The sequence below is a fragment of the Schistocerca piceifrons genome, chromosome X (assembly GCF_021461385.2).
Source record: "Schistocerca piceifrons isolate TAMUIC-IGC-003096 chromosome X, iqSchPice1.1, whole genome shotgun sequence".
NCBI lineage: Eukaryota > Metazoa > Arthropoda > Insecta > Orthoptera > Acrididae > Schistocerca > Schistocerca piceifrons.
In genome coordinates, this window is record NC_060149.1 from 234,536,263 (window position 1) to 234,549,077 (window position 12,815).

A 12,815-nucleotide genomic window follows, 5' to 3' on the forward strand; every position below is an offset into this window, starting at 1 on the left:
TATGGCTAAAAAGACAGTGCCCTATCCGGAGTCTAGCTAAAATTACCTCCTCCCGACGACGCGTTCGGGAGGAAGAGGTCCAAGCGCACGGAAGGGTTTTCACTTTCCGCAATTTATTATGGGGAAGTGTTGACCAATGCGCATGCCATAAATGAGGAACTTGGCGACATAAACCGCTCCGTAGATCGGTGAAGGGAAGCGACTGAATAGTTGGCCGAGGAAGAGAGACTGCAGCCTTGGCCGCTATATTGGCCGCCTCATTCCCACAGATACCAGTGTGTCCTGGGAGCCAGAGGAACGCCACCGAGACGCCCCCAAGGTGGAGCAAGCGCAGACAGTCCTGAATCCAGTGGACCAGAGGGTGCACAGGGTAAAGAGCTTGGAGACTGAGGAGAGAGCTGAGAGAATCTGAGCAGATTATGTACTGTATCCGCTGATGGCGGCGGATGTAGTGGACAGCCTGGAGAACAGCGTAAAGCTCCGCAGTATAAACCGAACACTGGTCGGGAAGCCGAAAGTGATTTGGGGTGTCGCCAACAATATAGGCACTCCCTACACCTAACGATGTTTTCGAGCCGTCGGTGTAAATAAATGTGGCGTCCGTCATTTGTGCACATAGAGCAGCAAATGCCCGATGGTAAACAAGTGTAGGGGTACCATCCTTGGGAAATTGACGTAGGTCACGGAGCAAGTTGATCCGGGGACGGAGCCAAGACGGTGCTGTACCCCAAGTTGTCAAGAAGGTTTTAGGAAAGCGGAAGGAAAGAGAATGGAGCAGTTGACGGAAGCGGACTCCCGGGGGTAGTAGGGAGGAGGAGCGGCCTGCATACCCTACATCAAAGGAGGCGTCGAAAAAAAGGTCATGGGCTGGATTAGCAGGCATAGAAGACAGATGGCTAGCATAACGACTCAGAAGGACTGCCCGCCGATTGGACAGCGGAGGTTCAGCAGTCTCAGCATAAAGGCTTTCCACAGGGCTGGTGTAAAAAGCTCCAGACACTAAACGTAATCCACGGTGGTGGATAGAGTCGAGACGCCGAAGAATAGACGGCCGAGCAGAGGAGTAGACTATGCTTCCATAATCCAATTTCGAGCGCACTAAGGTGCGATAGAGGCGGAGAGGGACCACTCGGTCTGCTCCCCAGGAGGTACCATTCAGGACACGGAGGGTGTTAAGGGAACGCAGACAGCGAGCCGAAAGATAGGAAACGTGGGAGGACCTGCACAGTTTTCTGTCAAACATAAGACCCAAGAATTTAGCGACGTCTGAAAACGGAAGGTTGACAGGACCTAGATGTAAGGAGGGCGGAAGAAACTCCTTACGTCGCCAAAAATTAACACAAACGGTCTTACTGGGAGAGAAACGGAAGCCGGTTTCGATGTTCCAAGAGTGGAGGCGATCGAGACATCCTTGAAGACGTCGTTCAAGAAGGCTGGTCCGTTGAGAGCTGTAGTAGATCGCAAAATCATCCACAAAGAGGGAGCCCGAGACATCAGGAAGGAGACAATCCATAATTGGATTTATGGCGATCGCAAACAGTACAACACTCAGCACGGAGCCCTGGGGTACCCCGTTTTCTTGGGAGAAAGTACGGGAGAGAGTAGTGTTCACCCGCACCCTAAATGTGCGCTCTGCCATAAATTTGCGAAGAAAAAGGGGCAGCCGGCCCCGAAAGCCCCAAGAGAACAGTGTGCGGAGGATGCCTGTCCTCCAACAGGTATCGTATGCTCTCTCCAGATCAAAAAATATTGCTACCGTTTGGCGTTTCCGGAGAAAATTGTTCATGATATAAGTGGAGAGAGCAACAAGATGGTCAACAGCAGAACGATGCTTTCGGAATCCGCATTGGGCTGGTGTTAAAAGACTGCGGGATTCCAGCCACCAAGCTAAACGGTAATTCACCATACGCTCCAAAACCTTACAGACACTACTCGTGAGAGAAATGGGGCGATAGCTAGAGGGGAGATGTTTGTCCTTTCCAGGTTTCGGAACGGGAATGACAATAGCTTCCCGCCATCGTCTGGGAAAGGTACTGTCGGTCCAAATTCGATTATAAAGGCGAAGGAGGTAATGCAGACTATGGGTTGATAAATGCAGCAACATTTGGACATGGATACCATCCGGTCCTGGGGCGGAGGAGCGAGAAGAAGAGAGGGCATGTTGGAGTTCCCGCATGGAGGAAACAGTATTGTAGCTTTCGTGATTTTGAGAGGAGAAAGCAAGATTTCGCACTTCCGCTGCACGTTTCTTCGGGAGAAACGCTGGCGGGTAATTTGAAGAGCTCGAAATCTCAGCAAAGTGCTGACCCAATGAGTTAGAAATTGCGACGGGGTCCACTAAGGTATCATGCGCGACAGTGAGCCCAGAGACCGGGGAGAAACTAGGCGCGCCTGAGAACCGTCGAAGCCGACTCCAAACTTCCGAGGAGGGAGTGAAGGTGTTAAATGAGCTAATAAAGAATTTCCAGCTTGCCTTCTTGCTATCGCGGATGACGCGACGGCATCGCGCACGGAGCTGCTTATGTCGGATACAGTTGGCCAAAGTTGGATGGTGACGGAAAATGCGAAGAGCACGTCGCCGCTCACGTATTGCGTCACGGCATGCCTCGTTCCACCAATGAACTGGGGGGCGCCGGGGCAATTCGGAGGTGCGTGGTATTGAACGTTCCGCAGTTGTAAGAATAACGTCGGTAATATGTGTGACCTCATCGTCGACGCTGGGAAAGCGACGGTCATCGAATGTCGCTAGAGACGAAAAAAGTGTCCAATCGGCTTGGGCAAACTTCCAGCGTCGCGAGCGCATATATGGCAGTTGAGGCTGCAGTCTAAGAACTCATGGAAAGTGGTCACTCGAGTGTGTATCATCAAGGGCGAACCATTCGAAGCGCCGAGCTAGCGGAACAGTACCGACCGCAAGGTCCAAATGAGATAAATTTGTCGTGGAGGCAGACAAAAATGTGGGGACCCCAGTGTTGAGGCAAACTAGATCCGCTTGGTGGAAGACGTCTAGCAATAGTGAGCCACGGGGACAAGGATGTGGAGATCCCCAAAGTGGGTGGTGGGCATTTAAGTCCCCAACCAGCAAATAGGGGGGTGGAAGCTGATGAAGGAGATCAGCTCGTGCCATTGGTGTGGATGATGGAATGTATACCGTACAAAGAGAGAACGTGTATCCAGAAAGGGAAAGACGGACGGCGACAGCTTGGAAGGAACTGTTTAAGGGGATTGGGTGATAATGGATAGTATCATGGAGAAGAATCATGAGTCCTTCATGGGCTGGAGTGCCTTCAACAGAGGGGAGGTCATATCGGACGGACTGAAAATGAGGGAGAACAAAGCGGTCATGGGGACGCAGCTTTGTTTCCTGAAGACAGAAGATGACCGGAGAGTAGGATCGTAAGAGGATCGACAATTCATCCCGATTGGCTCGAATGCCGCGGATATTCCAGTGGATAATGGACATAGGGTGAACAGAAAATGGAGGAATGTGACCAAGGGTGCTGTCAACTCAACGACAGCTCAGAGCTTGCAACCGACAGCACGGAATGGCATTCAGTCGAAGGCAGAAGATCCTGATCCATAGGTTGGTCAGGAGCAGCTCCTGCCACCAGCGATCGGCCGCTTGACCGGCCACCAGCAGTGCGCCTCGGCGACACAGAAGACGGCCGAGGGCGATTTCCGCCAGGTGGTGCTGTAGATGGGACACGCCTTGGCGGAGAAGGAGAGGAACTGTGTTTCTTCGTAGCCTTCTTGGAAGTATGATGTTTAGATGAAGGAGGAACCGATGGTTGTGAAGTTGCGGTACGTAAAAACTCTTCACGAGTATGCTCTTTTTTCGAAGACTTGGCGTCTGACTTTTGGGCTCGACATTTAGCAGAACCCGACGAAGGGTGAGCCATAGAGTGGGCAGGCGAAAGTGGTGAGGTTGAACGGGCGATCTTTGCGCTGGCCGATCTGACGACCGTGGTACTAAAGGTGAGGTCGCAAGTCTGCATGGCCGCCTCCTTTGTTGGCCGAGGAGAAGCAAGGACAGTGCTGTATTTTCCTGTCTGAGGCACGGTGGGCTGTTGACTGGCGAATAATTTTCGAGCAGCAAAGGTCGACACCTTTTCCTTCACTCTTATTTCCTGGATGAGCTTTTCGTCCTTAAAAACGGGGCAATCTCGAGAGGAAGCAGCATGGTCACCCATACAGTTGATGCAGCGAGGGGATGGAGGGGGACAAGCACCCTCATGGGCATCCTTGCCACACGTAACACATTTGGCCGGATTGGAACAGGACTGGCTGGTGTGATTGAACCGCTGACATCGATAGCAACGCGTAGGGTTTGGGACGTAAGGGCGAACGGAAATTATCTCATAGCCTGCTTTGATTTTCGATGGGAGTTGAACTTTGTCAAATGTCAAGAAGACAGTGCGGGTTGGAATGATGTTCGTGTCAACCCTTTTCATAACCCGATGAACAGCCGTTACGCCCTGGTCAGACAGGTAGTGCTGAATTTCTTCGTCAGACAATCCATCGAGGGAGCGTGTATAGACGACTCCACGCGAGGAATTTAAGGTACGGTGTGGTTCCACCCGGACAGGGAAGGTGTGGAGCAGAGAAGTACGCAGCAATTTTTGAGCCTGGAGGGCACTGTGGGTTTCTAACAACAGGGTGCCATTCCGTAATCTGGAACAAGACTTTACAGGACCTGCAATTGCGTCGACACCCTTCTGAATAATGAAAGGGTTGACCGTGGAGAAGTCGTGACCTTCGTCAGACCGAGAAACAACAAGGAACTGTGGCAACGATGGAAGAACCGTCTGTGGCTGAGACTCAGTGAACTTACGTTTGTGAGCAGACATAGTGGAAGGTGAGGAAACCATTGCGGAAGAATTCCCCATGATTACCGGCGTCTCCGATGGCGCGCTCCTCCCTTGTGGGGGCCCTCACCGAGGGCACACCCGCCTTAGGTGATTGTTCACACCTCAGGTCACACCTCCCGACAAACGGACGGAGGGACCAATCGGCACTTGCGGAAGGTATCAGCTCGGGTAATCACCCCTCCCTGGGCCTGACCGTTACCAGGGGGTACGTACGTTTCCTACCTGTCTACCCGGGGGCGGGGAATTACGCGTTACCCTGTCACCGGCTACGCATGGAAGTGCGTGGGTCGGCCTTCAGACACGCACAGGGAGGAAAAAAGAGAAAGGGAAAGGAAAGAAGAGGGGGTCTCAAACGCCGCAGCGGAGAAAAGGGCAAGGAGAAGAGGGAAGGAAAAGAGAAGGACAGAGGAAGGACGAGGACTTGCAAGTGTAGAAAGCAAGGAAATTGGAACAGTTTCGGGCGTCCGTCTCCGGACGTAGGCACAAACCATACTCCCAGAGGGGGAGAAAGGGAAGGAAAGAGCCAGAGGTGAGGGGGGGGGGGGGGGCGAAGATGGGGGACGGGGAAGGATGCGGAAAGGGAAGGGAAGGTATGCAACCCGGAAAGGAAGGAGGGCCACATTAGCTCGGGGTCCCGTGCTCGCTACGCACGTGTCCACAAGAGAGTTGTGGACCCCCTGGGGGGAGGGCCCAAAGTGTTAAGGACAGTCTCACCCTCAAGATTCCTGGGACTTACAACATCCATTGTGAGTGCAGAAGCTGTTACATGAGACTGTTCAACCACACCATTTCTGACCACTGTGCAAAACATCAATGGCATATTAAAAGTCAAGAACAGGAGAAATTTGCAGTTGTCTCAAAAACAGCCTCAAAAACAAGTAAAAAATATTGTTTGATGAAACAAAATTTTTGTCCGAATCTCCTACATACTGCGACTCCATAATGAAAGAGGCTGTAATAATAAGAATGTGCAAGAAAATATTCAACTGTGACAGTGGATATAATCTTATCATTGCCTGGAAGCGAGCAGTTGATGCAGAGAAGAGCCAGATATATTCGTCACAATTTTTACACTATGTGTGGAGCGCTGGCACCACAAGCGCAGGAGCTGATATCTGCGACAGCATGACTTAATTACTGACCCATCAGAAGCCGTCTTTGCGGCCACAACAGCATCAGTTTCGACAGTCAGTCGTTCTTGACGAAGACAATGGAGGTAATCGTCGAAAGCTCAAGGTTTTACCCTGAACTAATGTGGCAAGAAGTCAGACTGTTCGGTGCAGTCGCGAAAGACTTCATTCTCAAACAGTACTTTAACTGCAAAATGAGTGCAGAACCTCACTCTTATGTACATGCTGATAGGGAAAATACAAACACAAATTGAATTCCTCTTGTGTTGTGACAATCCATCACAGAAAATAAATTCAAGAAATAAAAATTGCTTTCTTCATCCACTTTGCATGATGAATAATGTTCCAAACACAAAAGGATACTCCACGAGATGATTCTTTGCCAAGAAAGGTCAAAATTAATTGAAAACATTTCAGCATGTCTTTGTAGTTGCTTCTATTCCTGATGCAAGCTTCTAACTGTGGTATGTGGTTTCTCAGCTGCTGTACAGAAATTCACGTTAATGAAAACAATTACACTTTTTGCTTGGAAGATCTGAGAATATAAATTTTCTCCTGTAAAAGAATTGAAGATGAAGTCTTTACACTAATTATGACTGCTACCTTTTTTGAAAGTAGGGTGGTCTGGTTTCAGGGGAAAAAAAAAAGAGGCTTGGTTCATTCCTGCCTTCACTACCTGACTTTGGGTTATTGACCCATTATGTCACCTGACCCATGACGTGTGAAATTAAAACACAATTAAGGACACTGAAATAAGCAACATGTCTATATTAGGCAATGAATTAATTTATCATACACAATTCATATTTTGCGAAATTGAGTGTGTTCTTTTTCCTTCTTGATTTTCCTATTTTCAAGACACAGGGGTACCCTTCACATTATTCTATTTAGCCTAAATTTCATTCATTTTTACATGGAATGGAACAAAGAAAGTGTCATGAGAATGAACCTACTGCTTACTGAATGGTAGTCTTGACTCATACATTGTATGGATTCCATCTAGGATTTTTCCATTATCGTATCTCTTTTATTATTTATCACTGCCTACAATGATGTTCGACCTCAAAACTTCTCTAAATTATTTACACATACATTGCACAGCCCAAATGTAAGGACAAAGTTAAGCTGATTTATGCTGCTACAATGTAAATTTAACCATTCATGTCCTATTAATTTCAAAGAGTTATAAGTTTGATAAAAATTTACATTCTTCCTGAAGTCGCAGTTCCTACAAAGAGAAATTTATATAAATGAGAAAGTAAGTAAAGAAAATGGTTTTACAGTATCGGAGAATAAGCACGATGAAAGACAATAGTCTGGCAGCTATTAGTAAGGCAGTAAATAGGTTGTGGATGACAATTCTTCATCATATAAGCTGTATAATACAAAGGTTCCAATAAAGACAAGGTTTAAACTGTGCTCTGTGACCATCATGATCAGTGTTTCCACATGAATCACAAAGATAGTAACACAATCCTTCCATAAACTTAATTTTGCATGTACAGGTTGTATAAACGGAAAAGAAAAAATAATTCCTGGATTTTCCCAAATAAAAATACACTTTTTCACAGGTGAATAAACACTTTTTTTGCGAGGTCTGTTCAAGAAATTCCAGGACATTCGTAATTTCGCACCCATGGTGTGTTGGAATGAAATGATGTTGGCAGCCCTGCACACGCCTGTGTTTAATGTGTAACTGATGGAAGTTTCATTGTATGTTTGTTAGCTACTGTTCAGAGCTGTACTGGGTAGAACATTGCGTCCCACAGTTTGCGAATTTCCAGATGACACAATTATAGGAGCAATGCGTCTCCACTAAATTCTGCGTGAAACTCTAGAAAACCTTTACAGAGACACACTAAATGATGCAGGAAGCCTACGGCGATGAGTGCTTAAGCGGTACTAGGTGCTCTGAATGGTTCACACAGTTTAAAAATGGCCAGATGGAAGTTAAAGACAACCCTCTTTCAGGAAGCTCTTCTTTGACTTTGAAGGATTGGTTCATCATTAATTCCTGCCACAGGGACAAACTGTTCATCAGGCGTACTATCAGGATGTGTAACAATGACTGCAAGAAAATGTGAGAAGGATACGGGCTGAAATGTGGCGAGACAATTCATGGCTCTTGGATCATGATAACGCACCCGTACATTCATCCCTGTTGGTTCAAAAAAAAAATCTTTGTGCTGCCTTGTCCTCCGTACTCTCCAGATCTCCAGAATGAGATTTTCACTCTGCATCAGAGTGTGCACCGATATGAAACTTCTTGGCAGATTAAAACAGTGTGCCGGACCGAGACTCGAACTCGGGACTGAGTTCGAGTCTCGGTCCGGCATACAGTTTTAATCTGCCAGGAAGTTTCTTCAGACCTCGCCCATGTAGACTTTTTGTTTATTTCCAAAGTTGAAAAACCTGTTGACAGGACAAAAATTTGCAATGATAGATTATAAAGGAAAATTCACAAAAAGCACTTCGCGCAATCTAGCAAGAGGTGTACCAAGACTGCTTCTGGAACTGGAAAAGGCATTGGGAGTGGTGTATCAATTGTGGAGGAGAATATTTTGAAGGAGACGATGCACAATAATTAAAAGGTAAGCATAGAAAAGTTTTATCGACAAAGTTCTGGAAATTTTTGAACGGACCTTGTATACTTTGCCTCTGAGCTGTTTTATACACCAGCATAGAACTTTCCTGCACTTTAGGAAATGGAATCACAGAAAAAAAGAAAAAAAAAACAGTTATGGAAAGATCTCTGATGCATGGCAACATGGACACTGCATATTTTCATATTACCAACATATGAATGTGAATTTCACCAAATGCAGCACGGTAGCTTCTGAAGCACTGAAATCGAGATATCGATGTGCTTTTGTCAGCCAATCATAGTCCACATCGCGTGATCTCTCCAGCCAATGACAGCAAATGTTCAGAGAATAGGATACATGTTGTAGTCAGTCAATAGCAACATCACTGTTAAGTAGTGTGAAAACATGAACAGAAAAAGTTAATGGTTTAAATTTAAAATACATAAAGTATAACCGAGCAAGATGGTGCAGTGGTTAACGCATTCGGGAGGATGACAGTTCAATCCCACGTCTAGCCATCCTGATTTAGGTTTTCAGCGATTTCCCTAAATCGCTTCAGGCAAATGCTGGGATGTAAATCGCTTCAGGCAAATGCTGGGATGGTTCCTTTCAAAGGGCACAGCCAACTTCCATCCCCATTCTTCCCAAATCTGATGAGACCGATGACCTCACTGTTTGGTCTCTTCCCCCGACTCAACTGAACCCAACCATAAAGTGTAACTACAAGAGAAGCTAAGTTCTCATACATAATTCTAGTTTTTTTTAGCATGTGTTACCCTTTAAGGTATATCAAACACAAACGTGCCAGTAAAGTTTTAAATAATGGCATAAATGGCTGGTCTTCTGGACCAGATATTTTTCTATCTGGCTGTTGCTCAAAGTGTTACATTTTGAATAAGAGTCAAATATTTTGTGGTACAAGATGTTCATCCTACATTCTCACACACCACATATTTTGTCTTGTGTAGAATGAAATTTACTTCGAAAGTACCGCATCTCAAATCACCATTTGCAATATTTTCCCATGACTTGTTAGAAATGTAAACACCTGTGATGTGAAGCTCATCAAAAGCAGTTTGTTGTTACACAGTAAGGTATAGTGCATTTTCTTTACAACAGAAGTTTTATTTTGGCGTTATTCTCTTCTTGTGTTTTATACTGCGGTGTAATTCTGCAGTGGTGGTCTAAAGTGAAATCTTTGTTAGAGTACCAGTTCTTACCAGCCAAAATTACATGAATTTAACTGAAAATTAAAACAATGTAAAATATCCAAAATTTTAAAAAAATTGAGCGATTATTCCAGGTTTTCCCAGGATGAAAAAATTTCCACATTTTTCCGATTTCCTGGGGCGTATACACCCTGATCTACATCTGTATCTTACATGACACCTTATGGTGAATGAATAAAGGGTATATAGTGTTTCAGAGTATTTTCTTTCCTTCCTGCTTCATTCATGACTGTAATGTGGAACTAATGATTATTGGATTACCTCTGTACACACCCGAATCCCTTCAATTTTACTACCATGGACAGTATGCAAGATAAATGTCAAAGGATTCCTTGTGTCACACTGAAATGTTGCCTCCATTGAATTTTTAAGATGATTTGAAGAATCTCTAACTGGCATATGATAAGCATTTCTGTGCTACTCTTGCAGTGACTAAAGAAACCCATACCAAATTGAGCTGTTTCTTTGAAGGGATTTTTCTGTTTCACTAATTCAACTTGACAGGAATCTCAGACTGACAAACACCCTCCAACAACTGATCAAATGGATATTTTTCAAGCAGTGTAGTTTGTGGGTGAATTATATTTTCACTGGAACCTTCTGATTAGATTCATGTGGTCTTTCCACCAGCACAATCCAGGATTGCTATCGTTAATAAGTAGCATCAGCAGAAGAGGAGGAGGAGGAGGAGGAGGAGGAGGAGGGAGGGGAATTCTACCTTAATCGGTGGACCCACTACAGATGCTCCATAAATTTATCTTTAATTTAGATGAGGGAAAGAAATCTCTACATTCATCATGGAGATCTTCGCAGCATTGACCCATCATTTACGTGACCCTCAATTTGGAAATATTTAGGTACAAATTACATCTCAGCTTACCAACACGTATCCCGCCAATTTTGTAAATCACTCCAAAGGCACCAAGATAGTTCCTTCAGCATGAGCAAAGCCAAATTGATACTTTAACAAGCACAAATACAATATACTCAGTTCCACAATAAACCCTAACAATGGATACTGAGCAAGCAGAACAATACCAGTTGCATGCTTCCACATGTCTGTCAGTCACTGTGGTGAAAATTGTGATTCAACGTGAAAAACTTACAAAGCCTATTATTGCCCTTCACATGCTAATGAATTTCAGCTATCAGTTATGTCACTTGTGATATCTTAATTTCAGTGGCAAAAACTGATGACACGCAGCCAAAATGTTTTTTAAAGCATCTGCACTTAAGACTGCTGGAAAATACTTTGTGATTAGTAACACAGTCTAAATGCAAATACAGGAAATTGCATAATTTGTTATTTTAAAGTTTTAGAACCATTCTGTTCTTTGCAGATGTTAATCCCTGAAGTTCTGTTCTGTGCTGACATGTATCATCCCAAAGTATTCCCTGCTGACAGTTGCATGTTAACCTGCAAGTGGCTTACCTCTTACCAGTATAATTCGCTCCTCCTTGGATCCCACGAGGCTCAAGGAATGTCACAGCACTTTGTTGTCAGCCAGTTTTGGGGTGATATGAGAAAGATATGATGAAGCCAAAATACTCAAATTGAATAGCCTCTATCCAATTCAAAGCATCACTATTGGGATCCCTATAACGACAGTCAAAGTGCTGATGGAGAGCCAAGTGAGTTAATTATTCCATACGCTACTCTTAAAATGTCATTGACTGTCATAGCTACCTTCCAGTAGTTGCTCTGATGGCAATATTAACATAATTTTTTAAAGACTATCAGTACCTGAGATGAAGGTCCATAGGTCCCAAAGTCAGGTTGGTAATTTGCCCTGCGCAGCTCTGAATAGCTTGAACTAACAGGTGATGGAGGAGGAGGTAAGTCATCAGGCGGTGGTGGGAAGTTTGATGTGTGGCACTGACTGTAATCTGATGGCTCCGGTGGAGGTGGCAGATCATCAGCAGCTGAAAGTAAGTTTGTATCAATTAATAACAGATGTATAATTTGCATCCTAATCACTAACAACTAATAAAGTACAACTATTAAAAGGACATCATAAATGCTGTTTTAAACTTAACATTAATTTTATTTTGCTGCAGTTTTTATTTTTGAAACAACATTAATAGTGATTGCTATTACTTGGTAATCAAAAGCACGACACAATCATCATCATCATTACTGCATAATAAATTCCTGATGGACAAGAGTGTGTGTGTGTGTGTGTGTGTGTGTGTGTGTGTGAGAGAGAGAGAGAGAGAGAGAGAGAGAGAGAGAGAGAGAGAGAGAGAGAGAGAGGGGGGGGGGGGGGGGGGGGCACGTGCGCGCAAGCGGAGGGGTCAAGATAAGTGGGGGGGCTGCGGAATGGTCTAACTTCGTTGTTATGTATCCTGTAGTTGCTTTCAGTGATGTAGTACAGTAGACAGAATGGGAAACTGCCTGCTCATTCTTCATTTTGCAAAACTATGAAAGGGGGAAGAATTTTCAGTATGTTGTTAATGACACTCCCCTCTACCACTGCACAAAAATTTGCGACTACACAAATTTTATTCCCAGCCATCTTTTGGTGTTTGTTGACTGGGCTAATGATCCATGTGAGCAACTTTCCTTCTTCAAGTAAGCTCACAAGGGGGGTGGATTAGCTACACCGTTAAAACAGTAGCCGGGTCACTTGGTAGTGCTTTAGGTGGTGTAGAACTGGTACCAGGTGGTTATATGTTGGAGCCCCCACCCCCTCCACTGAACTAAATTACAGCATGAAAGTAGAGTGTGTGTGCTAGTCAGTTGTACGTGATTAACACAGTAGGACCGACTGATGTGGACACGTGAAATAATTGCAGTTAAGGAAGAAACTTGGAGTCTCTTCCTTGCCAAATTGAGGCAAAGGTCAGAAGCAGAGTTACATGCCATTAGCGTGTGATGAATGTTTTGTACAGGGTCTACTTTCTTCTCAAATATTGATCAAATAGGCCACGGGCGTGTTGCCAGTTCATAGTGTCCAACATGCACAATATTTCGGTGATCATACATGTCATCATCATCATCAT

At 45.0% G+C, this 12,815-nt stretch overlaps 1 protein-coding gene across 2 annotated transcripts in view; it reads right to left on the reverse strand.

The window, feature by feature from the left end:
• The window catches only part of LOC124721818 (lipoma-preferred partner homolog), a 94,205-nt gene that overhangs the window by 39,182 nt on the left and 42,208 nt on the right, over positions 1 to 12,815 (reverse strand). For both annotated transcript variants that reach the window (XM_047246939.1, XM_047246938.1), the window contains exon 5: positions 11,557 to 11,735. In XM_047246939.1, the coding sequence (XP_047102895.1) occupies positions 11,557 to 11,735 (179 nt within the window). The remainder of the gene's footprint in view (positions 1 to 11,556; positions 11,736 to 12,815) is intronic.